A 26,073-nucleotide genomic window follows, 5' to 3' on the forward strand; every position below is an offset into this window, starting at 1 on the left:
GAAATTTCGTTTTAATTTCCTTTTCCTTGGTTGCTAATAATGGTGGTGGTTTTGTTTTGTTGTTGTTGTTTAATTTTTTCTTACCTAAATTCATTTAGCCAACATAAAGTACATATCATTAGTTTTAGATAATTTACAAGTTGCGTGTAACACCCGGTGCTCATATCACGTGTCCTCCTTAATGCCCGTCACCCTGCTAATAATGTTCTAATGGCATGCTGTCTTCTGTGAAACGTCTGTTAGTCTTGTACTCATTCTTCATTGGGTTGTCATTTGTTGTTTTACATAGAGTTCTTTAAAGAATTTATTTTATTTTATTATTTGTTATTATTTATCGTATTTGTTAGAGAGCAGGGAGTAGGGGCAGAGGGAGGAGAGAATCCCAAGCAGGCTCCAAGCTCAGCGCAGAGCCCAGTGCAGGGCTTGATCTTAAAACCCTGATATCATGACCTGAGCCAGAATCAGGAGTCAGACGCTTAACCAGCTGAGCCACCCAGGCACCCCTACATATAGGTCTTCATATTCTCTGAAGGCAGATCTTTGTCTAGTATTGCAAGTGTATTCTCCCAGTTTCTAACTCCTTTTCTTTTGATGAATTGAAGAAGCTGTTAATGTAATTGAACTTATCGGTCTTGTCCTTACTGGTTTTTTTCTATTTGTAAGACCTTCTGTTCCAGCAACATTTATTGAAGGAGCCATCCTTTCCTTGATGGTATATTACTGTACGTGTCACATAAAGTTCCACCCATACCTGGATCTGTTTACTTTTTTCTTTTTTTTCTTTTTTTTTTTGGTAAGATTTTATTTATTTATTTGAAGGGGCAGGGGGCCTGGATCTATTCTGACGGTCTTGTGTACTGGGAGTTAATCTGTATGATCTGCACTAATAGCACAGCTGTCTTTATGCTAAGTCTTGATACGTGTAATAAAGCAAATTCTTCTGTTTTGTTCTTTTTCCTCAGGAATGCTTTGCTATTTACTCCTTGCTTTTCTATATACATTTTAGAATTCCATTTATGAAACTGGGTGTTTATGGAATCTATAAAATTAGTTTGAGGAGAATTGACGTTTTTATAATATTGAGTAGTTTTTTCCATGAATATCATATGCGCAGTAAAGACCATCTCCTTAAAGGTTTTGCAAGTCTTTATTAGTTTTTGAGTTTGTCTTTTAAAGATTTTATCTGGGGTTGCACTCAGGTTGTGATCCTGGAGTCCCAGGATCAAGTCCCACATGGGGCTCCCTGTCTGCTTCTCCCTCTGACCGTCCCCCTCTCATGCTCGCTCGCTCTCTCAAGCAAATAAAGGCTTTTAAGAAACAAAGTATTTTGTGGGGGGGAGCACGAGCTGGGGGAAAGGGAGAGGAAGAAGCAGGCTTCCCAGTGAGCAGGGAGCCCTATGAAGGGCTTGATCCAGTACCCCGAGATCATGACCCGTGCCAAAGGCAGACACTTAACCACCTGAGCCACCCAGGGGCCCCAGTCTTTGTTTTATTTTTTTTATTTTTTAAGATTTTATTTATTTATTTGACAGAGACAGCCAGTGAGAGAGGGAACACAAGCAGGGGAGTGGGAGAGGAAGAAGCAGGCTCCCAGTGGAGGAGCCTGATGCGGGGCTCGATCCCATAATGCCAGGATCACACCCTGAGCTGAAGGCAGATGCTTAACGACTGAGCCACCCAGGCGCCCCTATTTTATTTTTTAGATTTTTTTAGTTGATATTGTGAGTGACTTTTTCAAATGACATTTTGTGGTGGTTACAACTATATAGAAATTGATTTGGGTAGAGCTTAAGAGTTGCATAATGGAAGTTTGTGATGTATGTGGTATGTTTATTTGGGTATGTGTGGTGTTTTTTTTTTTTTTCCCCTAGTTAAGAAAGTACCGTATGCTGTCAATTTTGTGAAATAAAATACATAGTCCCATCGTTCATACCGCTATTTTGCCATATTTCTTTTCAGTCTGTATATGTCCTTTATAAAAACATAGGTATTGGTATGTATATCTTGTAAACATTAGCTTTCTTTACAAGAAAAAAAAAAGCGCCCTATAAATCAGTACTCTTAGGTATCATTAGGTGTTACATAAATATGTATAGATTAGACTTTGATGATGTGCACTTTTAATGCAGAAAATAGATGAAGCCGTGGTCTTCTATAGTGTGGCTCGTGAATTCAAGCCAGTTGCCTTTGGCGTTCAGCAGAAAGGCTGATGATGTGTTCTGCCTCTGCAGGACCGAAGGGCAGTGTTAGACTTAAGAATGCTTCTAGCACGCTCACAGCCCCTGTATACTGTACTGCCTGATTTCAGGGTGATTTTTACTTGATGTGAGACATGGCGTGTGTGATGGCATCAAAGCCTGACTGCCTCGTAAGAGGTGGTGGTGTCACTGGGTCCTCTTAGTATGGGCACAGAAAATGTTGGGGCAGGTACAAACGACACCAGGGGATGACAACTAGGGAAGCAGTGGGGAACTGTACTGTTCACTTACACACTTGGGAACTTTAGGCTTATTTTGGTTTTCATGACGCCTATACCTAAGAGGAAGAAATCACCCAAGTGTGTATTTGTTGTGGCAATTTAGGAAACAAGGCACGCGTCATTCCACTACTCGGAGGTAAACTGGCATCCTGCTGAATGTGTGTGAAAAATTACTGGTTTTTTTTTTTTTTTTTTTTTTAAGATTTCATTTATTTATCTGACAGAGATAGAGACAGCCAGCGAGAGAGGGAACACAAGCAGGGGGAGTGGGAGAGGAAGAAGCAGGCTCATAGCGGAGGAGCCTGATGTGGGGCTCAATCCCATAATGCCGGGATCACGCCCTGAGCCGAAGGCAGACGCTCAACCGCTGTGCCACCCAGGCGCCCCGAAAAATTACTGCTTTTGACACTTTTGACAATTTTTAAGGGAATTCTCTGAATTTCACATGGACTTTTCCCCACTAAAAGCGCAGTGTGTTTCTGGTCACAGCCTAACTCTGCTGTTTTATGCCTAGATGAACAAGAGAACTGGACAACCCATGATCCATATCTACTTGGACAAGGAAACAGGAAAGCCCAAAGGTGATGCTACAGTGTCCTATGAAGACCCACCAACTGCCAAGGCTGCCGTGGAGTGGTTTGATGGTAGGAGCCCTAGAGTCGACAGGGGGCGCTCACTGGTGTTCTTAACTCGGTGCTTGGGGCGCATGAAGGGTCTTGTAGCAAATGTCTGTCAGCCTGCAGGTGAAGCAAGGGTCTTGCTGATGTATGTAATTCTGTTAGACTATCATTCTCTGATATTCTAAAACTCTGGTTTTGGGGACAAGGGACAGATAGACATGGCAGAAGGGAGGAGCTTGAGAGCCATAGGAGCAGGAAGGCCCTCTGTCTGCACTGGAGGAGCACCAGATGGCTGTTGGAAAGTGGCGTGCCTGGCTCCACTCTGCCGTGGGAGGGCCCTGTTGCTGGCCCTGGGTTAGGGGATCCCTTATTTTGAGTCCTTATCATAAATCCGCCTTGCTTGAGATTGTAAATGCTTCTCTCAGCACGGGTATCAGAACGTACAGATCACCCCGTAAAAGTCCAGTATACATTTGAGTTTAAATATATCCATACTTGGCCTTGGCATTGATTCTGGAACTTCACTGCAGACAAAACCAACTTGAAAGTGTCAAAGAGCAGGTCCTGGCCTTTCATCTCGTGGCCACTTTATACTCTTGTCCCTACTCCTTACCCTTTGTGGGGCGAGGTTGCTAATGCACTCAGCCTTCCCCTGGCTCACTTTCTTCCCTACGGTACAGGGGTTTTGACGTAGCTTTTGAAAAGGTTTTGTGGCCTTACCAGCGAAGATCTTCGAGAAGGTTGTGGGCGGGGCACATGCTGCTGTGGGGGTGGCTGAGTGGGACGGTGTGGTGGAGTTGGGGAGCGAGGAGTGGTCTAGTCTTGCCCAGTCCCTCAAGGAGGGAAGAGTTGCAGGTTGGGAGTAATTTGTGTTCTCTTGTTCCAGGGAAAGATTTCCAAGGGAGCAAGCTTAAGGTGTCTCTTGCTCGGAAGAAGCCTCCGATGAACAGCATGAGGGGTGCTATGCCTCCCCGTGAGGGCAGAGGGATGCCGCCGCCGCTCCGTGGAGGTATCTACCAGACACCTTCCCTGAACAGCTGCTGTGTCGCTGTCAATGTTTTTTTTACACTTGGCTTTGAGAAACTTGATTTCTAGGGTGTAGACAAGCCCTTTGAAATACTAAAAAGTCATGTAGAATCAATACTGAACCACTGAATGCTGACAGTTAAAAGTTTGCAGGACTAAAGGAAGAGAAGAACAGGGGTTTCTTGGTCAGGGGGGCTGGAATGCCTGGGAACCACTCTGCCTGGCTGTCAACCCCAGGCTGCCGTTTATTTATTCTGCTTGGGTGTCTCTGTCTGCATGAGAATGCCTGTTCTGTACAGGTGGTGGGAGCTAAGTAAAGTAGTGTGCACAGAAGACATGCAGCGGGGTCCTGGAGCCTGTGGGAAAGTTTGAGGCAAATGGACAGTGACAGCTGTGTTCTCTGAATTCCCTTAATGATAGAGAGTTCCCCTGTAGAAAATCTAGTGCTTGCTATACAGAGGTGACTGGCTCTTTCTTATTGCAGGTCCCGGGGGCCCAGGAGGTCCTGGGGGCCCCATGGGTCGCATGGGAGGCCGTGGAGGAGACAGAGGTGGCTTTCCCCCAAGAGGGCCCCGGGGTTCCCGAGGGAACCCATCTGGAGGAGGAAACGTCCAGCACCGAGCTGGAGACTGGCAATGTCCCAATCCGTATGTACTTGACAAATTGAAACCCTACACTAGTGAAGTCATCCTGTGTCCCACCCATTCCCATCCTGGAGAGGAGGCCTGCTGGCTTCTCTCTGTCTCAAGGAGTCTAATGATGACCCTGATAGCTCAGGGTGGGTGGGTGGCCTAATTAGTCCGTCTTCAGAGCCTTCTGAAGGAAGTCATGGTTCCACTGGACTCCTGGGGTCCATGTGTACGTGGTTGTGCAGATGTTTTCTGGATCATACACTGATCTTTTGGGTACATTGCTGCCTGGGGCTATGACTCTAAAGCCATTTTCTGTCAACAGATCCTCTTAATGGTGTTTGACCAGGCTCCACTGTTTGTGCTGGTGGAATACGGTGTGTCCCTGCTCGCGTTTGCTTTGCTTAACTGCCTTAGTTCGGTTGGTGATTTCTGTTGTGATATAATTTCATGCAGGGGGTGCGGAAACCAGAACTTCGCCTGGAGAACAGAATGCAACCAGTGTAAGGCCCCGAAGCCTGAAGGCTTCCTTCCACCACCCTTTCCACCCCCGGGTAGGTACAGGTTTTGGGAGTACCCCCTCAGCATCTTGGTTCTAAACCTCTTGTGTTAACTTGGTGGGCTTGGTAAACTCCTCCGCCCGGCGCTCACAGCCAGCTTGGTGTCTCAGTAAGTGTAGTCTTGGCGCTGGAGCTGCTGAGAGGTTCCAGTCCATTCTAAAGTGCGCCCCGGACACTCAGCCCAAGCAAAGTGTCGGCTTGTTTTCTGCTTTGGGAGAAGGCAACAGACCCTGAGCAGCCGCCCGTCCTCCCTGTCCTGCTACTGATCCGTGCTTTTCCTTCCTTTAGGTGGTGACCGTGGCAGAGGCGGCCCTGGTGGCATGCGGGGCGGAAGAGGCGGCCTCATGGACCGCGGTGGTCCCGGTGGCATGTTCAGAGGTGGCCGCGGTGGAGACAGAGGGGGCTTCCGTGGTGGTCGGGGCATGGACCGAGGTGGCTTTGGTGGAGGAAGACGGGGCGGCCCTGGTGGGCCCCCTGGACCTTTGATGGAACAGATGGGAGGAAGAAGAGGCGGGCGCGGAGGACCTGGAAAAATGGATAAGTATGTGGCAGTGCGAACCAGCTGCGGGATCTGGGGCACGTCGAGGCGGCAGCCCTGCCCGGCTGACTGCAGCAGGGTGGGCTCTGGTGGGAGGCGGTGGGAAGCTCCTTCTCCTTTCACCCTGTTCACCCCTCACCCCGTTTGGCCTTGCAGAGGCGAGCACCGTCAGGAACGCAGAGACCGGCCCTACTAGACGCAGAGACCCCGCAGAGCTGCATTGACTACCAGATTTATTTTTTAAACCAGAAAAAATGTTTTAAATTTATAATTCCATATTTATAATGTTGGCCACAACATTATGATTATTCCTTGTCTGTACTTTAGTATTTTTCACCATTTGTGAAGAAACATTAAAACAAGTTAAATGGTAGTGTGCCGAGTTTTTTTTTCCTTCTTTTAAAGATGGTTGTTTAACTAAGACTAAACAATGGGAACCCCTTGTGAGCATGCTCAGTATCATTGTGGAGAACCAAGAGGGCTTCTAACTGTAACAATGTTCATGGTTGTGATGTTTTTTTTTTTTTTTTTTTAAATAAAATTCCAAATGTTTATAAACAGTCATCCTTCTCGGCCTCTGTTGCGCAGTCGCTGCGAGTCTCCTTGGAGTGCACCCCGACCTGCCAGATAACTGCTCCTTCCAGCGTCCTGGGAGGGGAAACCTGAAGTGCTCAGGATGGCACCATGTCGGGCGTGGTGCTACTAGTGAGGACTCGGGGGTTGCGGGGTCAACCCTGACCCTGAATCCTAGCTCCAGGCAAGGGGACATCTAGCCCGAGCCTGGCTGATTTGCAGGGAGGGGCTCCGTGTCAGAGGGCCCAGCACCGTGGGTGCCTGCGGCTCCCAGGCCGCTGGCGTGGTGTAGTGGGCGGTCCCAGTCAGGCTCCACACGCTTCAGAACGAAGGTCTGCTTCCGTGACTGCTAATGGGGATTGTTTTTACTTCCTACTCCGTGATGTGATGTTTTCTTGATGTTACAGGGTCAGAGTTGGTGAACTTGGTAGATAGAAGCCACTGTTCAGCTCTCCCTGGTTGCCAGGGCTTTTCCCCATGAGCGTGTTTCTGAAATTGGGGAGAAGATGAGAAGAGCCCCAGACCTTTGACCTCTGGGCCTTTTTGGTCAGTCCTGCCTTTTCTTGGACTTGGACGAAGACAGTTTACAGCCAGGCCAGTAGGTTCAAGTCTTGATGCCCCCCTGCGCGTGTGTGATTTCTGGCATCCAGAGACTTGAGGCCCTAACGTGCCTTCCTGGGAAAAGAGGTTTTCCAAGTAAGCAACTGTGTGTAACCCAGTCTTGCAAATAAAGCAGTCAGTTGATCGATCACCAGATGCTCAGGGAAGAAATGCAGGCCTTAACATACCCAGTCAGCGGGCAGGGCAGGGCTGCACGCGAAGTCCTGAACGGTGGCCAGGGGATTCTGGAAATCCGACGTTGGCGGCCAGGACTCTGGCTCGGAAGTGGAGATGCTGGGTGGTGCTGACGTGAAGCAGTGGAGCGAGTCCTGCGTGACTGCTGCCTCCTAGAGTCGCGGCCGCAGCTTTTCTCCTGGCGTTACTTCATATTAATCCGTATTTCCAAAGTCCACGTGTATGAAATTGTAGCTCTCAGAGCTTAAAGAAGGATAAACAGTGAAACCAGCCAGTGTCCGAAGCTTCAAGGAGAGACTGTCACCTTTGCCAGGAGAAGGCACAAGAAGGATTTGGAATAAGTTACTTCCTCACCGTCCCCCGGCCCACGAGAGCAAGGCCTTGGGAAACCTCTGAGGAGCCCGTGCGCCGCTCCCTGCTTATGGGAGGGTTTGCGCTCCTCGGCTGTGCTCCTGAGGCAGACGGGACAGGTCCTGGGCACTCCCGGCCCTCCTTGGACATACATGCGACCTCTCTGTGGCTTCGTCTTTTACGTGACAAGTCATTTCTCAAGAAGAGGCATTGCTCTCCCACCTTTAGGAAATCCCTCATCAGCCCCTCTAGATACCAAGCCATTTTTCTGTTCCCCTAGTGGCCACCTCCTCTCCCTTTCCAGAACCCACTTCAGTCTTTTGCTTCTACTGATAGGGTAGTTCTCAAAGTTCCCGGTGACCGCTTTGCCTAATCAGTGGCCCCTCCTTGGCCCTCTGGTGGCTGCTACCCCCACAACCCGACCTCGAAAGGTAGGGCGGCCTCCTCTGACCCTCCGTGCCTGGCTGACCTCCTCCCAGGCACCGGCTCCTCTGAGTGTCGGATGGGCTTGCAGAAGGGCTGGAGCCGGCCCCTTCCTCCAGCCCAGCTCCGCAAACGCTGCTCGCCACCGGTCCCGGAACCTCACCGTCCTCCTGGCCGCCTTGTTCTCTAGTGTCGCCCCAGCCCCTGACCCAACCCAGCAGGCTCTCTTCGAAGTCCAGTATGCGGTATAAGTCACCAGCGCCTCCCACCTCTGCCACCCCTCGCCGGGCTCCCCGCTTCCCTCGGCCCCTCCAGCCCTTGCCCCACAGAGGCCAGAGTGACTTCTTGACACCTTAAGTCACTGCACTTCTTACAACTCGACAAGACCTTCCACCACACTTGCCATGACCCACAAGGCCCTACTCGATCTGGCCCCCGTGGGCCCCTGTGACCTCAGCTGCCCCGCTTGGCCTGGCCGGCTCGAGTCTGGCCACACAGGCCAGTGCTGCTCCTCCAAGGGGCCCAGAAGGCTCCTGCCTCAGCCTTGGCGGGTGTCGGAAGCATCAGAGCCTGGATGCACACCCTGAGGCCCAAACTTAACCACGACGTCCCCAGGCTTGTGCATGGTGCCAAGCACCGTCTCACCACATTACTTCCCGAGAAGTCTGGGAGGTAGGAGTCTGCCCCCATCTGGAAGAGGCGGCGGAACTTGCCAGCGGCGGGCGAGGCCGGAGTTGAGGGCAGCCTCCCTGCAGAGCCTGCGCTCTGCACAAGCAGGGGTCCTGTGTCAGGGGCCAGCTGCTCTGGCAGCAGTGGGCGGGGGTCAGCCACACCCGGCCTACAGCCCGGGCTAAGGGATGACAGGCAGCCCTCCGTGGGAGCCGCGGCACAACCATCACATGTGACCGCCATCGCCTGGCTCCTGCCTGGAGCTTGAGGCTGCCCCGGGAGTGGCTGGTGTCCCTGCCGGGAGAGGGGCTTGTCGCCAGCACTACATAGTCCTGCAAGAGGTGTCTCTGTCCTAGGTGCCTAGGCCTGGGGTTTGGGAGTGTTTATGTCAAAAGGGCTGACTTCTCTTAGCCAAAAGAAACATCTGGGCCGCACTGGCCTCAGAGGACCTCAGGCAGCCTGAGTTCCAAGCCCCATCTCAAAGGGCTGCGCCAGGCTGGTCAATGCTCCTGGAGGTGGAGGAGGAGGAAGCCGCCAGAAGCAAGAGAGGGAGGAGGAGAAGTCGGAGAAGTCCTGCTTACGTTCCACACCCTGCTCCGAACTCTCCAAGAGCACTTGGTCGGGCAGGCTTAGAATAAACATTTCCATCACAGCCTCACGGGTCCGCGCGGCCACACTCCACAGTCCCGGACAAAGGCTGAGGGGTCAGTGGGGAGACTCCTCTATGCCCCGCACACGCACGGACAGTAGTGAGTGGCTCACCTGCTCCGTGGGAAGGGACGTGGAGCTCCAGGACTGCAGCAGCTGTGGGGCCAAGGACAGTGCGGGGAGCCGGGCCAGTGGCCGATGCAACTGGGGGCCAAGCTCCCACTCACCAAGACCCCAGGGCCAACGGCTGGCCCTTGAGCGGCCCCCTCCCGTCCCACGCAGACAGAGCTGCCGGGCACAGGGCAAGCGAGGAGCAGTGTAATGGAGGCGGGCTGGAAAGCAGGCCCTCTTGGGCTTTCCGGCTTTGATTTCTCTCCTGGAGGTCCCAGGAGGCAGCGCAGGGAAGCTTAGGGTCACTCGTCCCACAGCCGGAGCAGGAGCAAGCAGCTGTCATAGTTGGACCCGCACTGGAACAGAGGAGCCTAAAGACCCCTGTGGGTCACTCACTCAACCAGGGTGGTGCTCACAGGCGCAGTCTAACCCGCCGAGCTGGGAGTGGACCCATCCAGTCGCTGAGCTGCCCGGCACCAGGGCTGAGTCCCGCCAGTGGGGGCTCTACTTGAAGACTCCGTGGCCATCCTCTGACGCCCACCTGCAACCAAGGCCAAGCACGCAGTTCCCTGGCACCCAGCAGTGGAGGCAAGAAATCCGGCCACGTGCCAGACCACGCGTGCACGGGAGGCACAGCACAGCCTTCTGTGGCCCCTGGGGTGTGTGGGAATGGGTTCAGGACAACCATAGCCCACACCTGCTGCCCCTCCCGCAGTTTCTGTGACTTCCCTTGGTCCTGCAAGGAACAGGAAAGGTCCCCACCCAACAGAGGGGGTCAGAGCTGAGGCCCTCCATGGCCTGGGCCAGGAGTCTGGCCATGCCTGTCACCCCTACACCTGCCACTTGTCCTATAATTGCTCCCAATGTTGGAGTCTGTGCTCTGGAGTGGGCCTCTGTGATGGCAGGCCACAGCCCAGGGGATGGGAGATAGGGAGGAGGGAGCCCCCACCCCCGTGTCCCCTCTTCTTCAGAGGAATAGACATCCATCCCGACTGCTAACTAATGATACCATTTTCACGGCTCTATGATGCGACTAGTACTGTTGTCCCATTGTACACATAGTACAACGGAGGCTCAGAGAGCTTAACCATCTCGCCCAATGACCAAGAGCAGGGCCTGGGTTCAATCTGACCTCTCTTCTGTCTAGAGCCCCGTCGTTCAGCAAGGTAGATAGAAGCAGGAATCAAATTCCCGCACAGCAGCTGACCGCACACAGCCCTTGCCCTCTCTGGGCCTCAGTGCCCCCACGTGGTAAAATGAGAACGCGTAAAATCATAATACCTCAAGGACTATTTTGAGGACAAAACTACTTTGCTTCCACACCTTGTTCTTCCCCCTGAAACCCGAGTTCTCTTGCCCCATCTCCAGCAGCCCTCTCTCCCCAGGTATCAGCAGTCCCAGATCTGGGAGTCATTCTTGACTCTGTCCTCACAGTCACATCCAATCTACCAGCACATCCCATCAGCTCTCCCCTCAAATATAGCCAGAATCCACCATTTTCCACCATCCCCACTGGTACCACCTAGTCTCCTCTGGGGTTCCTGCCCTGCCCATCACAGCAACCACAGGGAACCTGTTAAGACCTAAGTCAGGTCACACCCCTCCCCTGCAATAAATGCTCCATGGCTCCCATGTCCCTCCAAAGAGGCGTGGCCCACAAAGCCGCACTTGCTCTGCCCTCAGTCTCTCAATCCTCATCCCTCCCTCCACCCCAGCCTCACAGGCCTCCTTACTCTTTCTTGAACATACCAACCACATATCCACCTCAGGGCCTTTGCACTGGCTGTTCCCTCTACATGAAATACTCTCCTTCTACCCATCCACACCGTTCTTTCCCTTAGCTCCTTTCCTGACTACTGATTTAAAACTGTAGCCTCATCCTACCCCACACTCCCAGGCCCTCACCCGGCTCCACCACTCTCTCTTCCCTGGTGCCTCATCCCTCTTTCAGCCCAGGGGCTGCCTTCCTACCACACTGTGAACCCCAAGAGCTGGCTCTGTTTCCTTTCCCACTTTTTGCTCTCTTGCTCCCAATGCCAGAAGAGACCCAGCACACAGTAGGTGCCATATAAATGTCAGCCATTACTATTACTAATTACCGGCCTTCCTCACTCTTTGTGGGTAGGGGTGCTGAAGGAGAGGGTAGATCAGAGCCTGCACCGCTTTGGTATCTAGGACACCGGGCTGTGAGCCCGCTGAGTCATGAGGACTTGGAGAGACGATGTATGGGATCAGCCTGGCACCAGTAGGTCTAGCACACAGTAGGTACTCAACAAATGGCCCTGGTGCGTGAATGAGGATATTCCCATAATGGCCATGTTCAAACCCAGACTCCACCAGCTGCTCTCTTGAGCCCTAGTTTGGGCGAAAGAGAATCCCGCATAGAGGTGACTGGACTAGTTCAGGTCCAGGGCACAGAGCAGGCCTGGTGCACAGTAGGAGCTTTATGAAAGCTCTGAGACTTGGCTGTGGGTGGTGGTGCTTCCCCCCAGGCTGGCCCCGCCTGGCCAGCGAGCCTGCAGCCCAGCCAGGCCTGGCCTCCCCGCCCAGCCAGCAGCAGGGGGCAGGATTTCCCGCTGGTCCCAGCCAGGTCCCTCCTCTGCAGTTTGAAAAGAAACCAGTGGCGATCGATTAACCCTCCCAAGCCACGCCAGTTCATATCCTCCTTTCCCCTTAATTCTGTGTCTGACCTGGGCAGCCACAGGTGGTTGGGGATGGGCCTCCCCGCAAAGGGCAGGGGCCAAGGTGTCAGATCCCCAGGCCTTAGCCGCCTGCCTACCCCTCTGAGCCTCAGTGTCCTCATCAGAGAAATGGGTTCCCCTAACCTCGAGGTTAAAGATGAGCATTCAGTGAGGAGTGGCATGCCTGGGTGGGCAGAACAGGTCATCCTCCCCCTCCACGAGGCCCGCACTGCTTGTAGGAAGCTCGCACCCCAGTCACGCTGACCTCATTTATCTGGCCTAGGAAGGTTCACTCCAGACGGAGGTGACTTTGCAGCCCCGGTCCCTATCGCTTCCTGAGTTCGTCTTGGGAACAGGCTGTACTGCTCGCCTGAGGAGGCAGCTATGCCGGGAGGGAGTGCAATTAAAAGCGCCCACACCTCTACCCAGGAGACCAAGGAGGTTTGGAAGGGACCGTAGGGACCAGCCTGAGCGGGGATGGGGCGTCGAGGCTGGTGGGGTCTCCTGGGAGCCCTGGTACCACCCCACCCCAGTCAGGAGACTCCAGCTCCTCCCTCCGTCGGCCCTCCCGGCCCGGGAACAGCGCTGCGCCTTTAAGAGCGCGCGGCCCCGCCCGCCCCCTCGGGCCGGATCCGAATTCCAGGGAGGCGGGGCGGAGACGGCGGGCGGGCGGGCGGGTGCGGAGGCCTCTGCCGCGGGACCGGATCGCTGTGGCTCGGGCGGCGCCTGCCTGAGGCGGCCCGGCCCCGCTCGGCCCCGCCGGGGCGATGCTCCCCGAGGCCGCAGGATGAGCCAGGTGAGCGCGGGGACCCCCAGCACCCCCTGCCTGGCGCACATTTACGGGGACCTGGCAGCTGCGGCCTCCGTTCCCCGGGGCTGTGTGACCTTGGGCGGCCCCGCACCCTCTCTGGGCCAAAGCCCGGAGGCCAGCCGGGGCCGGCAGAAGCCCGGCTGAGTCCCGGCCCGCGCGCACCCGGCCTGCGGCGCTAGGGAGGCTCCTCAGAGGAGGCGGGGCCTCCCTCCAGCCCCCGGGCTGCCCAGGCGCTTGGGATCAGCAGTGAGGCTCAGGTCGGCCTGGCTTTGCCACCCATTGCTCTGCGACCTTGAGCGAGCCCTTAACGCACTGTGCACCTCAGTTTCCTCATCTGTAAAATGGAGATAAAATCACTGACTCTCAGCCCTGGGCAGGGGCATTGCGGTTACTGTTACTGCTGTTATGTCGTTGTTATAATGACACAGTCCTTAGGGAAGGGGAGCTGAGGGAGGACCCGGGACTTTCGCAGGGCAGGTGGGCCAGGTACCAGCCCTGAGCAATGGAGCTAACCATTCCTACGGTTGGGACCCGGATTCCTGGACAGGTCCTGCCTGTGGGCTGCATCTCTAGGGCTCTGCTTTTCACCTACCCTGTGGGGCAATAAGGATGCGTGTATGCCTGCGAGGGAGGGAGGATTCAGCCAAGTCTCCCATTGCCCCCCCTCCCAGAGGGAAGTAACAACCACTTAGAGATACTAAGTCATTCGTACAAATTATCTCATTAGGTCCTGCAAGGAAGGTACTATTATTGTACCCATTTCACAGACGAGGAAACTGAGGTACAGTGAAGTTTCTCACAGCCAGCACGCAAAACCAGGGATCTGGCCTGAGATGACAGGCGAGTTGCAAGTGGTCAGCGGCTTAGTCTGTACTGAGTGCTTCCTGGGTCCTCACAGCAGTCCTGTGTCCCTGCCCACCCACAGTGACTCGGCTGGCCCGGGCATGGCGGACCCCGTGGCGGGCATTGCGGGCTCGGCAGCCAAGAGCGTGCGGCCGTTCCGCTCGAGTGAGGCCTACGTGGAGGCCATGAAAGAGGACCTGGCCGAGTGGCTCAACGCCTTGTACGGTCTGGGTCTGCCCAGCGGTGGTGATGGCTTCCTGACGGGGCTGGCCACGGGAACCACCCTGTGCCAACATGCCAATGCTGTCACCGAGGCCGCCCGCGCTTTGGCCGCTGCCCGTCCAGCCCGCGGGGTGGCCTTCCAGGCGCACAGCGTGGCGCCCGGCTCTTTCATGGCCCGCGACAACGTGGCCACGTTCATCGGCTGGTGCCGAACAGAGCTGGGTGTGCCTGAAGTGCTCATGTTTGAGACGGAGGACCTGGTGCTGCGGAAGAACGAGAAGAGCGTGGTGCTGTGCCTGCTCGAGGTGGCGCGGCGTGGGGCCCGCCTCGGCCTGCTCGCCCCTCGCCTCGTGCAGTTTGAACAGGAGATTGAGCGGGAGCTACGGGCTGCCCCCCCTGCCCCCCATGCCCCCGCAGCCGAGGAGGACACCCCCGAAACTGCCACAGCAGCAGGGGCTCCCGCCCGCGGGCCCCGCATGACACCCAACGACCTGCGCAACCTCGACGAGCTGGTGAGTCCGCCAAAGAGGGCGCATGCCTGTGGCCCTGCCTTGTGCCCCCACCGCGTGCCAGGGACGGGACAGCCTGCCGCAGGGAACGCTGCGTATGTTGAGCAGCAACTGTATACCTGGCCCCAAGGACATGGGCGCAGACCCGGAGAGGGAGAAGCGCTGGGTGAGGTCACACGGCCCTGCTGGGCCTGGGGTACAATCTGAGCTCCAGGGCACGATCTCCCCGCTTCCTTTAAGGGCTGCCCGTGCATCAGAGAAGTGCCCGTACGCTCCCTCATCCAGGGGGCTGCATGATTTGACCCTTTCTGTATGTACTCGAGGGCGAGACAGTCGCATCCCCATCACAGAGCTGGAGGATGAGTGGGTGCGTGTGACGCTGGGCTCTGAGCAAGGTACCCGGCACCCAGTAGGCTCTCAGAGAGTACCTAGCGGAGCTCCCCAGGGCTCTGCAGGCCCACCCTCTCCCCGGGGCCCTGCACACATCACTGCCCCGGGAAGCCAGGCCCAGAGCTGCTGCTAGGAGCCGGAAGTCCTCTCTCTGGAGGACGGGATTAGCTCTACTGTGAGCATAAGAGGTGCCAGACCATAGCCCCAGCTCCCTCCTCCTCTTCTGGGGACCTAGGTATCCCTGACGCCCCCGCAGGCTGGCCAAGAGTTTCCTTCTTATCAGGAGGTTAGGACTATGATGTGCCTATCCCAGAGGGGGGTAGCCGGCTGGTCGTGGGCAGAGGCTGCCACCCCACCCCTGTCTTGGGCCAGGGTTACCCGAGGCTCCACCTGCTCATTTCCTCTGGCTCCACTGTGGGCTGCGAGGCGGGCAGGGCTGCCCACATAGCCAGCCTGGCAGCTCCTGGTCCGGGGAGGGGGGGGCATGTGGGCAGATGTCTGCTAGCTGGGCGTGTGGCCTGTGTGCGCATGTCGGGGTTTGTGTGTGTGTCACTACCTGTCTGTGGTACTCGTGTCCCTGGCCTACCTCCTCCCAGGACCTGGCCTCCCTGTGGGGCCTCAGCCTCTCTGTCTGTGAAGTAGGTGAAGGGGGGGTGAGGACGGCTTCCAGGGCTGCCCCAGGCCCAGGGGCTGGAGGGATGCGCCTCCCTAGGGTCCCAAGCCCTGGCCTGACCACAGCACCACCGGCCTTTCTGGGTCAGCTCCCTGATCTCTGACAGCCAAAGGGGAAGGGGAGCTGGTGACAGGTCAGATGTAGAGCCCGCACCCAAGTCTGGGGCAACACGGTCCGTGCCCCCTTTCCCCCCCGGAAGGACCTGCTTCCTCTTGAGCCTGGAGCTGCTGACATCAGGCCCCAGGAGGAGGGACTGGATCCCTGACCTCCAGCCTCTGCTCTCTGGCCTCAGGTGAGGGAGATCTTGGGCTGCTGCACCTGCCCGGACCAGTTTCCCATGATCAAAGTCTCAGAGGGGAAGTACCGCGTGGGAGACTCCAGTCTTCTCATCTTTGTGCGGGTAAGAGCTCGGGGCTGCCCTGCAGGCAGCGGCCTGCGGGGGACTGCGGGGTCCACTGACAGGGACAGGCCGTGACCGGCCCACGCTGGGCTCCCACAGGTGCTGAGGAGCCACGTGATGGTGCGCGTGGGTGGCGGCTGGGACACTCTGGAGCACTATCTGGACAAGCATGACCCTTGCCGCTGCTCGTCGTCGGGTCAGTGCCCGTGGTGGGGGTGTGGGTGGATGGCTGGGGGGCAGAGCGCTCCGGTCTGTGGCACCACCCTTCACCTGCCACCTGCTCTCTCACCCCGCAGCCCACCGCCCGCCCCAGCCCAGGGCTCGCGCCTTCTCCCCACAGAGGGTGTCGCCCACCCCCAGCCCCCGCGCAGGCAGCCCAGCCCCTGGGGGTGAGCGGCGGAGCTCCCGGCCAGAGGTGACGCCCATTAGCTTACGCACCTCAAAGGAGGGAACAGAGACCCCCCTCAGGTGAGAGGCAGGAGGACTTGGGGGTGAGGGGCCCAGACGGTGGGGGTGGGGGGCGTCCGCCCTGGCCTGGATGACGAAGGAGCCTGTGCTCCAGAGTGACTCACACCCTGGGAAAAGTTCCCGTGGGTGGGGGCAGGCCTGGCTTCCTATCTCCATGACAACCCAAGCAACCGAACAACACAGCTGGGGCAGGCCCTGGGGGCTGGGCGGCGGCCAGTCCTACCCGCTTCCCTCTGGCCTGCCCAGGAAGCGGGAGGCCTGGGGAGGGGGAGCTCGGAGCCTGGCTTCTTCCGCTGCCGTGGGCTGGGGGGTGGCCCCGGCTGCCGGAAGCTGCCGTCGAGTCCCTCATTTCTCTCTGGAAGTCCCCAGGACTGAACGAAGCCCTTGACAGCCCCCACCACCACCACAGGTGTCTTCCCCGCCCCCAACCATTTGGCTGCTTGTTCCTTCCTTTCCTGCCTTTTCTGCATGCCAGTCCTGTCTCCCTATGCGGCATCTCTCTCTCTTGTTCCCCTGCCCCAGGGCCCGGGACCAGCTGCCCCCCCATCCCCGCTCCCGCCGCTACTCCGGGGACAGCGACTCCTCTGCGTCCTCAGCCCAGAGCGGCCCCCTTGGTGTCCGCAGTGAAGACTCGGGCACTGGCCCCCGGAGGGAGCGGCCCAGTCGGCGGCTGACCACGGGCACCCCAGCCTCCCCGCGACGGCCCCCTGCTCCACGCAGCCAGTCCAGAGACCGACTGGATCGGGGGCGGCCCCGTGGGGCCCCAGGAGGCAGGGGAGCCCAGATGTTGGCCCCCAGCCCTGCCCGACGGGCCCGGAGCCAGAGCCGTGAGGAGCAGACCATGCTGCTGGTGCGCAGGGACCGAGATGGGCAGCACTCGTGGGTGCCCCGGGGCAGGGTCAGCGGGGGCTCAGGCAGGAGCAGCCCCCAGACTCCCCGGGCTCGCAGCCCTGCAGCCCCCCGGCCTCTCCGGGTCTCCAGCCCAGGTCCAGAGTTGGGCGCCACACCGGCCAGTGTCTTCCGCACCCCCCTGCAGCTTGACCCAAAGCAGGAGCAGCAGCTGTTCCGGCGCTTGGAAGAGGAGTTCCTGGCCAATGCCCGAGCCCTTGAGGCTGCTGCCGGTGGGACCCCCACGGGACCAGCCTCTGACCCAGCTCGGGCCCCAGACCCTCCAGCTCCTGACTCAGCCTACTGTTCCTCCAGCTCTTCCTCTTCATCCCTCAGTGTTCTGGGTGGCAAGTGTGGCCAACCCGGGGACTCTGGCCGGATGGCCAATGGGCTGCCTGGGCCCCGAGGCCCAATCCTGTCCAGCTCTTCTGATGAAGGCAGCCCCTGCCCCGGTGTGGGGGGCCCACCAGATGCACCTGGGAGCCCCCTGGCTGGCCTGGAGCTCCCGAGGACCTGGGCACGGGGCCGGATGGACACACAGCCAGACCGAAAACCCTCACGCATCCCGACGCCTCGGGGCCCTCGGCGCCCATCTGGATCCACAGAGACTGGGTCCTGGCATGCCTTGCACTCTGTGAGCCCAAGGGCAGAGCCAGATTCCTGGATGTCATGAACCAGCCCAGTTGCCCCCCAGGACCCCATTCCTTCTCTTCCTTTTCCTTCGTGGCCTTAACCCCTCTGCATCAGGGAGCCCCCCCCCCCCACCCCTGCCTCTTGGGTACCAGACCTCATGGGACCAGACCCCTTGGGACCACATGGCACAATGGGACCTCTGTTGTACATTCCGGTTGGGGGATGAGCGTTGCTATTTAATTACTAATATTATTGAATGCCTTAGAGGAGGCCAGTGAGGACCCTCCGGAGTCTGTGGCCTGCAGAGCCTGACAAGTAAAGTATTGTTCCAGCCACTTGTGTCTGCTTCTTGGGGTCAGCCTTGTGGCCGTCACACCTTTTGGGGGGACCCTTACTACATGTCGGGATTCTGGCATTGACTGCCAGGGAGCAATGCCCGGCAGCTCTGAGCTCTAACCTAACGACCATGCAGCCTATCCAAGAAATGCGAGGTGCGTTTGCATTGCTTTCCCCTTTATTACCTCCTGAGAGGTGTGACTTAAGAGTTTGTCCAATGAAGCTGCAGGAGCAACCTGAGAGCTTCCAATCAGATTCATAGCCAAGTCCCTTCTATCCAATGGGATTGTAACCCAATGAAGTCCCAGAAAGGACGGCTCCAGCCAATGTAGCTTGGGGCCTGGCTGGGTCCAATGAGGCTCAAAGAGAGTCCTGTCGCCTGGGAAACTGAGTGGGAGGTTTCCTCATCCAATCAGGGAGGAGACTTTGTCCTGTCCAATCCGAGAGAAGTTGGGCAATTTCGTCCAATCCAGGTACCCGATTGTTCCAATCAAACCACCCTCCCACCCCCCAACCATCGGCGTCGTCGTCCAGTTCAGTCACATGAGGCTGCAGCGCGCGGGGTGCAGCGCCCCCTGCAGGCGCAGGGCCGGATGCGCAGGGCGCGCGCGCACCAAAGCGCAGCGCAGCAGCTCGCGGAAAAGACGCAGCACGTGCCAATTGTACTTGGCGGAGCACTCGAGGTAGCCGCAGCGCCAGCCCCGGCGCACCAGGGCGGCCAGCGCGCGCCGAGGCCCGAAGCGCAGCCGCTGCCGGTCCCGCTTGTTGCCTACCACGAGGATGGGAGCCTCGGGTGCGCCCGCCGGCCTGTGGGCCAGATGGGGACGAGGGCTGCCGTGCCGGACACCCCACGGCCCGAGACACCTTTCCCCCGCAGTGGCCAGAGACCCCCCTCAGGAAACACCAGACCCGAATGGCCCGAAGACCGCATAGCCGGCAGGCCCGAGACCCGGCCAGGACTGGGGAAGAACCCACCCGCTCCCCTTGGGCAAAGGCCCAGCCAGAATGGCAAAAGCTCCCCTCTGCCGCCCACACACACCTGTGGCCGCGTCCCCACCTGGTCTCCGAGATGCGCTGCCGTAGCGCCTTCACGTAGTCGAAACTGTCCGGGCTGCAGATGTCGTAGACGAGCACGAAGGCGTCCGTGTCCTGCAAACTCCAGTCCTTGGGGTCCGGCCACTCCTGGGTGGGAGGCCGGAGTTTGCTAGAGACCCTTTCTTACTCTCCGACAGCCAGACCCTCTGAAGGGTCTTGACGCTAAACCCACAGTTCATCCTCAGGCCTCGGCCGTCCCCACCCCCTGTGTGCCATCTCCCCACAAGCTCCAGGCCCTACTGCCCTCGCCAGGGTAAAAATTTCTAACCCGTGCCTGAAGCCAGTCAGCTACCAGCCGTGCTTCACTCTCGGCCTCCTTTCTGCCCACCCCCTAGCTTCCTCCTTACCTTTCCAAAGCTCAGCGGGGGGGGGGGGGCGCTGGCGCCTTAGGCCCTTCCTCCCTGTTTACTACGGGGCCTTCGAGGACCATTGATTATGGGCAGCTGTATACATTCAGGCCTCCCTGCCTAAGCACAGGCTGTTCTTTGCACCTGCCAGGCTTTTGCCACTTCTTTTAATCAAAACTTCACTCATCCTTCCAGGGTCAGCCCAAACGTCACCCCCTCCAGGAAGCCCTGCTTAATTCTGCGTGCACTTTCCTCTTCATCTCTCCGAGGGATCCAGCTCCAAGAATTTGAAGTTTGTCCTGGACTTCACACCAATTGCTACAGGAGTCTTTGCTCCAAGTCACAGGAATAAGGGAGCAGAGAATGACCACCCTAGAAAGTACTCCTGTGTCTGGCCCCATCCTCCCCCCACTGAGGCTGTGCTTAAAACCCCAAACTTACAGTGCTCACCCTCAGGGAGGCACAACCGTGCTCTGCCATGCACTGATCAAGAACCACCAGCCGAGGCAGGCAAATATACAGGCAGTTTAGGCGAGTGAGAAAAAGCCGCTTTTCAAAATCGCCGGCCTGGGACCAGATCTTGGGCAGCTCCAGGCCGTCAAGAAGGAGAGAGACGCTCAAACCCCCAGGACACATTCATCCTCAATCCAGGAACACAGTTGGGCATCCCGGGGCTGTCCAGGCAGACACGCACGTGTGCACCGAGCACGCCACCCCCACATACACACACGCTGTCACACGCCCCTGCCCGCCCCTCCAGCCGCTACCTCTGGACCTCCGGGGTTCTGACCCGGGCGAGCGCCGTCGCCGTCGCGGATGCTCAGGTCGTAGACCGCGCCGTCGAGCAGCACCGCGGGCCGGTAGAGGCGTGGCCCGTCAGTGGGCCGGTGGCGTTCGGGGTAGTCACCGAACAGGAACTGGCGGATGATGGCCGTCTTGCCCACGCCCGGGGCGCCCAGCACGGCCACCCGCAGGCTGCCCCCCATGGCCCGCGCGCCCTGCCGCGTCCAGCGCTGGAAAGCCTCATGGGCCAGCGCAGCGCCGTGCGCCCCGCGTGTCCTGCCCGGTGCGCCCTGGCTCCGCGCCCCTCATCCTCCCCCGGAACAGCCCCGGCCGAAAGAGGCCGGACCAGAGGACGGAGCGCGCGGCCGGAGGGCAGACAGACAGCCGAGCAGGCCGACGGAGGACGCACGAGCAGCTCCGGCAGGTGCCGAAGCTCGGGAGAAAGCAGACCCCGCGCGCCGTGCAGACACCTCCTCCGCCCCGCAGCGCGACTGGAGGCGCCGCCGGCAGCACGAGCACCGAGGTCCGACCTCCTGGCCGCGAGGGTCCCGCAGCCGATCGGGGCGCGGGGGCGGCGCTGCCTCGCGGTGCCTCCGTCCCTCCGTCCTTCTGCCGCTCCGGCTCCCTGAGTCGCCGCCCCAGCCAGCGGCTCGAGCGAGCGAGCGGAGCCTCCTGGAGGCGGCGATGAGGTAACCGCCGGCCCGCCCCTCCCCACCTCCCCCCTACCCGCCCGGGACGCACCTCCCGGGAAGGGTGGCGGGAAGGTGACTGAGGCGCAGGGAGCTGGGGGAGGGATCCAGCCCCCTCCGTGTCCCGCGCTCCTCTCACCCGCTCCAAAATAGAAGTCCCTTCCCGCCCACGTCCGCGTCCGTTCCTCCAAACACCGCTCCCGCAAGCTGGCTCCAGACAAACCCAGCCCGCCGGAGTCAGGCCGCCCGGGGTCGGGTGGGCTCTACAGCCCCAGCTGTGTGACCTTGGGCGAGTCTCCGCACTGCGCTGGCTCTCTGCTCCACATCCATCAAGGCGGACACCTGGCTTGAGACCCTACTACGTGCTGGGCCCTTTACTAAGCTGTTGCCTGGCGATCACTGAACCCACAGCCTTAGCCTGGTTATCTCCGTTTGAGAGAGGAAAACAGGCCCGGGAGGGGACTCTCCAAGGTTGGCGGCCAGTGGGTGGCCCCTGACGCACAGCCTGTGGTCTCCTCGGAGGAGCCCTCCCACTTCTGTCCTGCACACAGAGGTGAATGTCCAGCATGAAACAATATATCAGATGGCCGTCATCCAGGTGGGGCTGGACAGAGTGTGCTGAGCCCGGTACACACCAGGTCACAGTAGCTCAGCCCCAAATCCCCGCCCAACAAGGCTGAAAGATCCAGAAATTGGTCAGCACCACCTCTGTCACTGCAAAGGCCGAGTTTTCTGCCTCAGTCTCCACCTGTATCTTCCCTCAAAGCCCAAACTCCCCCCTCCCTGGATCTGGTGAGAAGCTCCTTCACCATTACAGCTCAGGAAGTCTGGGTTTGTCCAGCCCCCATCCTCTACTTCTGCTTGCCTCCTCCCTGCAGAGGGGGACTCTCCCAGTTCTCTGACCAGATGCCCAAGTGCTGGGAGAAATGTACAGACACCTCTATGTTTCTGCACTGACCAAGGTTTTTACTTGTGCGTCTCTTCAACAAGCATTCCCCGGCTTACTGCTCACCGGGACTGCAGAGGTGGGGAGGGAGAGGGAAAAGTCCTACCTTAGGAGAGAAGGTTCTAGAACACATGGGATCCAGGCATCGTAGGAGCATAGACAAGCCCCCTCCAGCCTGAGGGAAGTGGAGGAGAGAGGAGGAGCTTAGCTCTGAAGTGAGGAGAGGGTCCCTCCTCCGGGAAGCAAGTGATGGCAACAGAGGGTGTTTCTCCAGAGTACTGGTTGTGTTTTCGTCTTCCCACGCTGGGTTGGGGAACTGGGTCTGCTTTCACTCTTCTCCCCAGCCACTAGGGAGCTCAGAGCCAGACTTGTGACTGTCTCTTGCGGGTGTTCCAGGTCTTCAAGCCCAGTGAGTGGGGGCTCCTGGCTTCATCTTCTTTTCCCGCCATGATTCTTTCCCTTCGCCCACCTTCCCCACTCACTTCATAACATTTCAGACTTTGGGGTTTTGTGAGCTGCCTCAATTCCTTTGGGGAACAAACATAAACTAAGCTCTCCTTCCCTTTTGGCATTCAGGAGGGTGCAGGGCTGACATCAGGACGGTCTTCCTTGAGGCCCTGGGTGGGACCCGCATCTCTGACTGGAGCACCCTCTCTTCTTGCTCCTTGGGAGCAAGACCACCCTTGGGAGCTCGTTCTGCGTGTCCTTCCTCTGGAAAACCTTCCTTGCTTCTCTTTCTGACAGAGCGCCTTCTCGGGCAAGGCTTCTTCAGAACCAGCAAACAGGGCTGTGTGTGGCTGGGTGGGGGGCATCTCTGGTCCCAGTGTGCTTTCCTAGTGCACGGTTTGGAAATGATGGAGGACACTCTGGACGGGGAATGTCCTAAAGCTTCTACAAAGCCCTGCAGACCTCAAGGGGGTGACCCATCCCCTAGGAAACTCCTGTGCCAGCACCCCTAGCAGCAGTCCCCGTTTAGCAAGGGGCTGTGAGGTGCCACGCCCCGACCTATAGCCACATGCTCCTCGAGGCCCAGGGGTGCAAAGGTTTGCCTGAGATTGCCCAGCAGGAAAGTGGCGGCACAGGCACTGGAACCCGAGACATTGGGTCATCAGTTCTGACCTTCTGAGCAGCCCAGGGACCAGAGGGCCTTTGGGAGAAGATCAGCTGGGAGCCTGTGGCCCCGTGGGGAGGGACTTTGAGGAAGCCCCTTTCATCCGTGGGGACTGAGTTGAGCTATGACAGGAGTGGGCCGCCTGGGCAACAGGCTTCCCGAAGACTAGCAAGCCAGAGAACTTGGGCTGGGATGGAATTTCAACGTTTCCCTCAGGGGTCCCCTCACTCCTTCCCCAAGCAGAGACAGCCAGGGGGATGTCTGCTGCCACCGTGGCTCCCAGGCTCCTCACATGCTTCCATTCGGTGCTCCCGGGAGCACGGATCAAGCAGCCGTACATGTGTTTGTGAGGTGCAGAGGACCCGGAGCTGGGCCCATGGTGGCCAAGCTGGTTCCTGCCCGTCCTCTGTGGCGCGTGAAGGGGCCAGGCATGCAGCCAGGCACAGACAGATGGAAAGGCCTGGGGGCTCTGGGGGCTGAGACGACCCAGGGGAGTTGCCCGCCTACCGAGGTTGGGGGCTCAGGAAAGGCCTGATGCCACGCCTAAGCTGAGCCCTGAAGGGTTAAGCCACAGAACGTGGGGTGGGCTGGGAGGCTGTAGAGAGGCCCCGGGCAGGGGCAGACCCGGGGGGGTGGGGTGGGGGGGGGAGAACCTGAGCCCACAGCCGCCTGATGCCAGCCTGCGAGCACCGCCCTTCCCTCCCCCCAGTGCCTAAACAGCTTCTCCCTGGCTGGCCTGAGTCCAGCCCTTCCCTGGGGTCGAGCATCCTGGACTGCATCCAGCTGCCAGGGCCATTTGCTCTGGCCCCGCCCAGCCCTTGCATCATGGTCTGTCCTGACCGTTAATCACAGCACAATACCACTTGTCCCAGCAGTGACTCAGCCCCCGAGCCCTGGAATGGGGGGGCACCCCTCTCTCAGATGCTTGGCATAGAGTGGGTCCTTGGTCATCCTTATAGTGCCACCCACCAAGCGTAGTGGTCAGCCTCTCGAAAGCCCTCAGGACCCGAGGAGGCAGCACGGAGTGGGGCTGAGTTTGAGGTCTCCTCGCAAGAGTGTGTAATCTGCGCAAATTACTCCAACTCTCTAAGCCTTACAGTTAGACTGTAATGGGATAACAATAGTCTTGACTTCACACAGTTGTTGTGGGAGGAGATGAGATAAAACAGGGAGAAAAACAAGACAATTTTGTAAGGTGGGGGGGGTACAAGATTTGTACCTATAAAGCAATTTCATTTTTATATGCAAATAGCTACTAGTTACAAAACAACGGAGGGACATGTGTGTCTACACGGGTCAGTGTGCACACAGGTATTTCCTAGCTCTGTCTGCCGAGAGGGCCTAGAAGTGCTACCCAGGAGCAACAAACACACCCAGCACTTAGATCTTGGTTTCTAAGGCCACTCGCCAAGGAGAGGAACCAGGCTCCTTGGAGAAATGGCTGCTGCTAGGGTTGGGGCAGGACAAACAGAAGATAAGCCTGGAGCATCTTGTAATTCCAGAGAGCAAGGAAGTCGCAAAGTAAAGCAAGGATGGGCCGTATCAAAGGGACACGGAGGCTACCCCGAAGAGCTCCCAATGGCCAAATTGGAACAATTTATGCAACAAAATAAATAATGTACTTTTGGATTAAACCCAAATTGGAAAATAAATATCCATGAGTCCAGACTGATATAAATGACTGAATTAATAAATAAATACAGGAGAAGAAACCAGTTCTTTCCTACAGAAGAATTTCAAGTCATTATGTGGCTACGCCCTGCCCCCACAATCTTGCCCGAGTGTAGGCTGCACTTAGTGACTTGCTTTTAAATAACAGACTAGGGAAAGGGGAAGAGAATAACTGCACAGCGGAGAAAGCTGGAAACACGACCTTGGCCAAGGGATCCAGGCTAACGTGACAGTGAGAGACCAATGTTGTGTGCCCTGATCTGATGTGACAAAGAAGGGCAACTCTCTGTTCTTCCTCCTAAAACACACAACCCCGTCTAACCATGAGAAAAACATCAGACAGACCGAAACTGAGGGATAGTCTGCAACATACCCCACCAGTACTCCTTGAAGCCGTCAAGGTCATGAAAAACAAAGTCTGAGAAACTGTCACAGATTAGAGGAGCCTGAGGAGACCTGACAGCCACATGGCATGTGGGCTCTGGGAACCGAATGAGGACATGAGTGGGGAAATGAGTCAAATCTGAATAAAGTCTGGAGTGCAGTTTACAAATTATATATTACATAACTTATGTTATTTTATAAATACATATTATTCTTTTTTTTAAAAGATTTTATTTATTTATTTGACACAGAGAGAGAGAGTATATGCAGTGGAAGCAGCAGGCGGGGAGGGGCGGAGAGAAGCAGATTCCCCGCTGAGCAGGGAGCCCGATGCAGGACTCGAGCCTGTGACTCCAGGGTCATGACCTAAGCCAAAGGCAGTTGCTTAACCAACTGATTGGACAAAGAGGGTGAATAAGAGGGTACTATAAATATGGAAATATAAAGGTACAATACTTAAAAAAAAAAAACCACAACGGCCAATGAATAGACAAAATTCTCTGCTGCAGAACAAGGTCCAGAAAAGTACTCATATACATATGGAAACGCAGTACATGTTACAAATGACATTTCGGCTCTGTGGGGAAAAAATGAATTACTCAGTGAATGGTGTGGAGACAAATGGGTAACCATCTGGGAAAAGAGAAAGTTGGATCCCTACCTTGTCTCTAACATAAAGCCCAGATGGAACAGGATAGAAATGCACAAATGAAGATTAGACAAGCACTAGATCAGGCAAGTATAGAAGAGATTAAAGGAAGATGGCTTCGG

The 26,073-nt window shown here is 57.2% G+C and overlaps 3 protein-coding genes across 6 annotated transcripts in view; 2 read left to right on the forward strand and 1 right to left on the reverse strand.

Moving 5' to 3' along the window:
* EWSR1 (EWS RNA binding protein 1) overlaps positions 1-6,412 on the forward strand; it is a 28,513-nt gene extending 22,101 nt beyond the window's left edge. For all 3 annotated transcript variants that reach the window (XM_008686707.2, XM_008686708.2, XM_040619692.1), the window contains 6 exons: positions 2,994-3,123; positions 3,986-4,108; positions 4,610-4,772; positions 5,211-5,308; positions 5,603-5,855; positions 6,009-6,412. In XM_008686707.2, the coding sequence (XP_008684929.1) occupies positions 2,994-3,123; positions 3,986-4,108; positions 4,610-4,772; positions 5,211-5,308; positions 5,603-5,855; positions 6,009-6,048 (807 nt within the window). In that variant the 3' untranslated portion in view covers positions 6,049-6,412. The remainder of the gene's footprint in view (positions 1-2,993; positions 3,124-3,985; positions 4,109-4,609; positions 4,773-5,210; positions 5,309-5,602; positions 5,856-6,008) is intronic.
* Positions 6,413-12,753: 6,341 nt separating this feature from the next.
* On the forward strand, positions 12,754-18,275 carry GAS2L1 (growth arrest specific 2 like 1). 2 transcript variants are annotated; one of them, XM_040619698.1, is made up of 6 exons: positions 12,754-12,899; positions 13,642-14,491; positions 15,844-15,951; positions 16,051-16,147; positions 16,248-16,419; positions 16,942-18,275. In XM_040619698.1, the coding sequence occupies exons 2-6, from the start codon at positions 13,748-13,750 to the stop codon at positions 17,978-17,980; spliced, it is 2,160 nt and encodes a 719-aa protein (XP_040475632.1). In that variant the 5' UTR covers positions 12,754-12,899; positions 13,642-13,747; the 3' UTR covers positions 17,981-18,275. The 2 variants fall into 2 exon arrangements, with proteins under 2 accessions (XP_040475632.1, XP_040475633.1); XM_040619699.1 differs by having other exon boundaries at positions 12,757-12,899; positions 13,840-14,491.
* A 161-nt stretch (positions 18,276-18,436) lies between these two features.
* Positions 18,437-21,121, reverse strand: RASL10A (RAS like family 10 member A). Its single transcript, XM_040620105.1, has 3 exons — positions 20,486-21,121; positions 19,334-19,458; positions 18,437-19,083 (listed from the first exon to the last, which is right to left on the reverse strand). The coding sequence occupies exons 1-3, from the start codon at positions 20,702-20,704 to the stop codon at positions 18,816-18,818; spliced, it is 612 nt and encodes a 203-aa protein (XP_040476039.1). The 5' UTR covers positions 20,705-21,121; the 3' UTR covers positions 18,437-18,815.
* Positions 21,122-26,073: the final 4,952 nt, after the last annotated feature.

Source organism: Ursus maritimus, unplaced genomic scaffold, assembly GCF_017311325.1.
Source record: "Ursus maritimus isolate PB19 unplaced genomic scaffold, ASM1731132v1 scaffold_33, whole genome shotgun sequence".
NCBI lineage: Eukaryota > Metazoa > Chordata > Mammalia > Carnivora > Ursidae > Ursus > Ursus maritimus.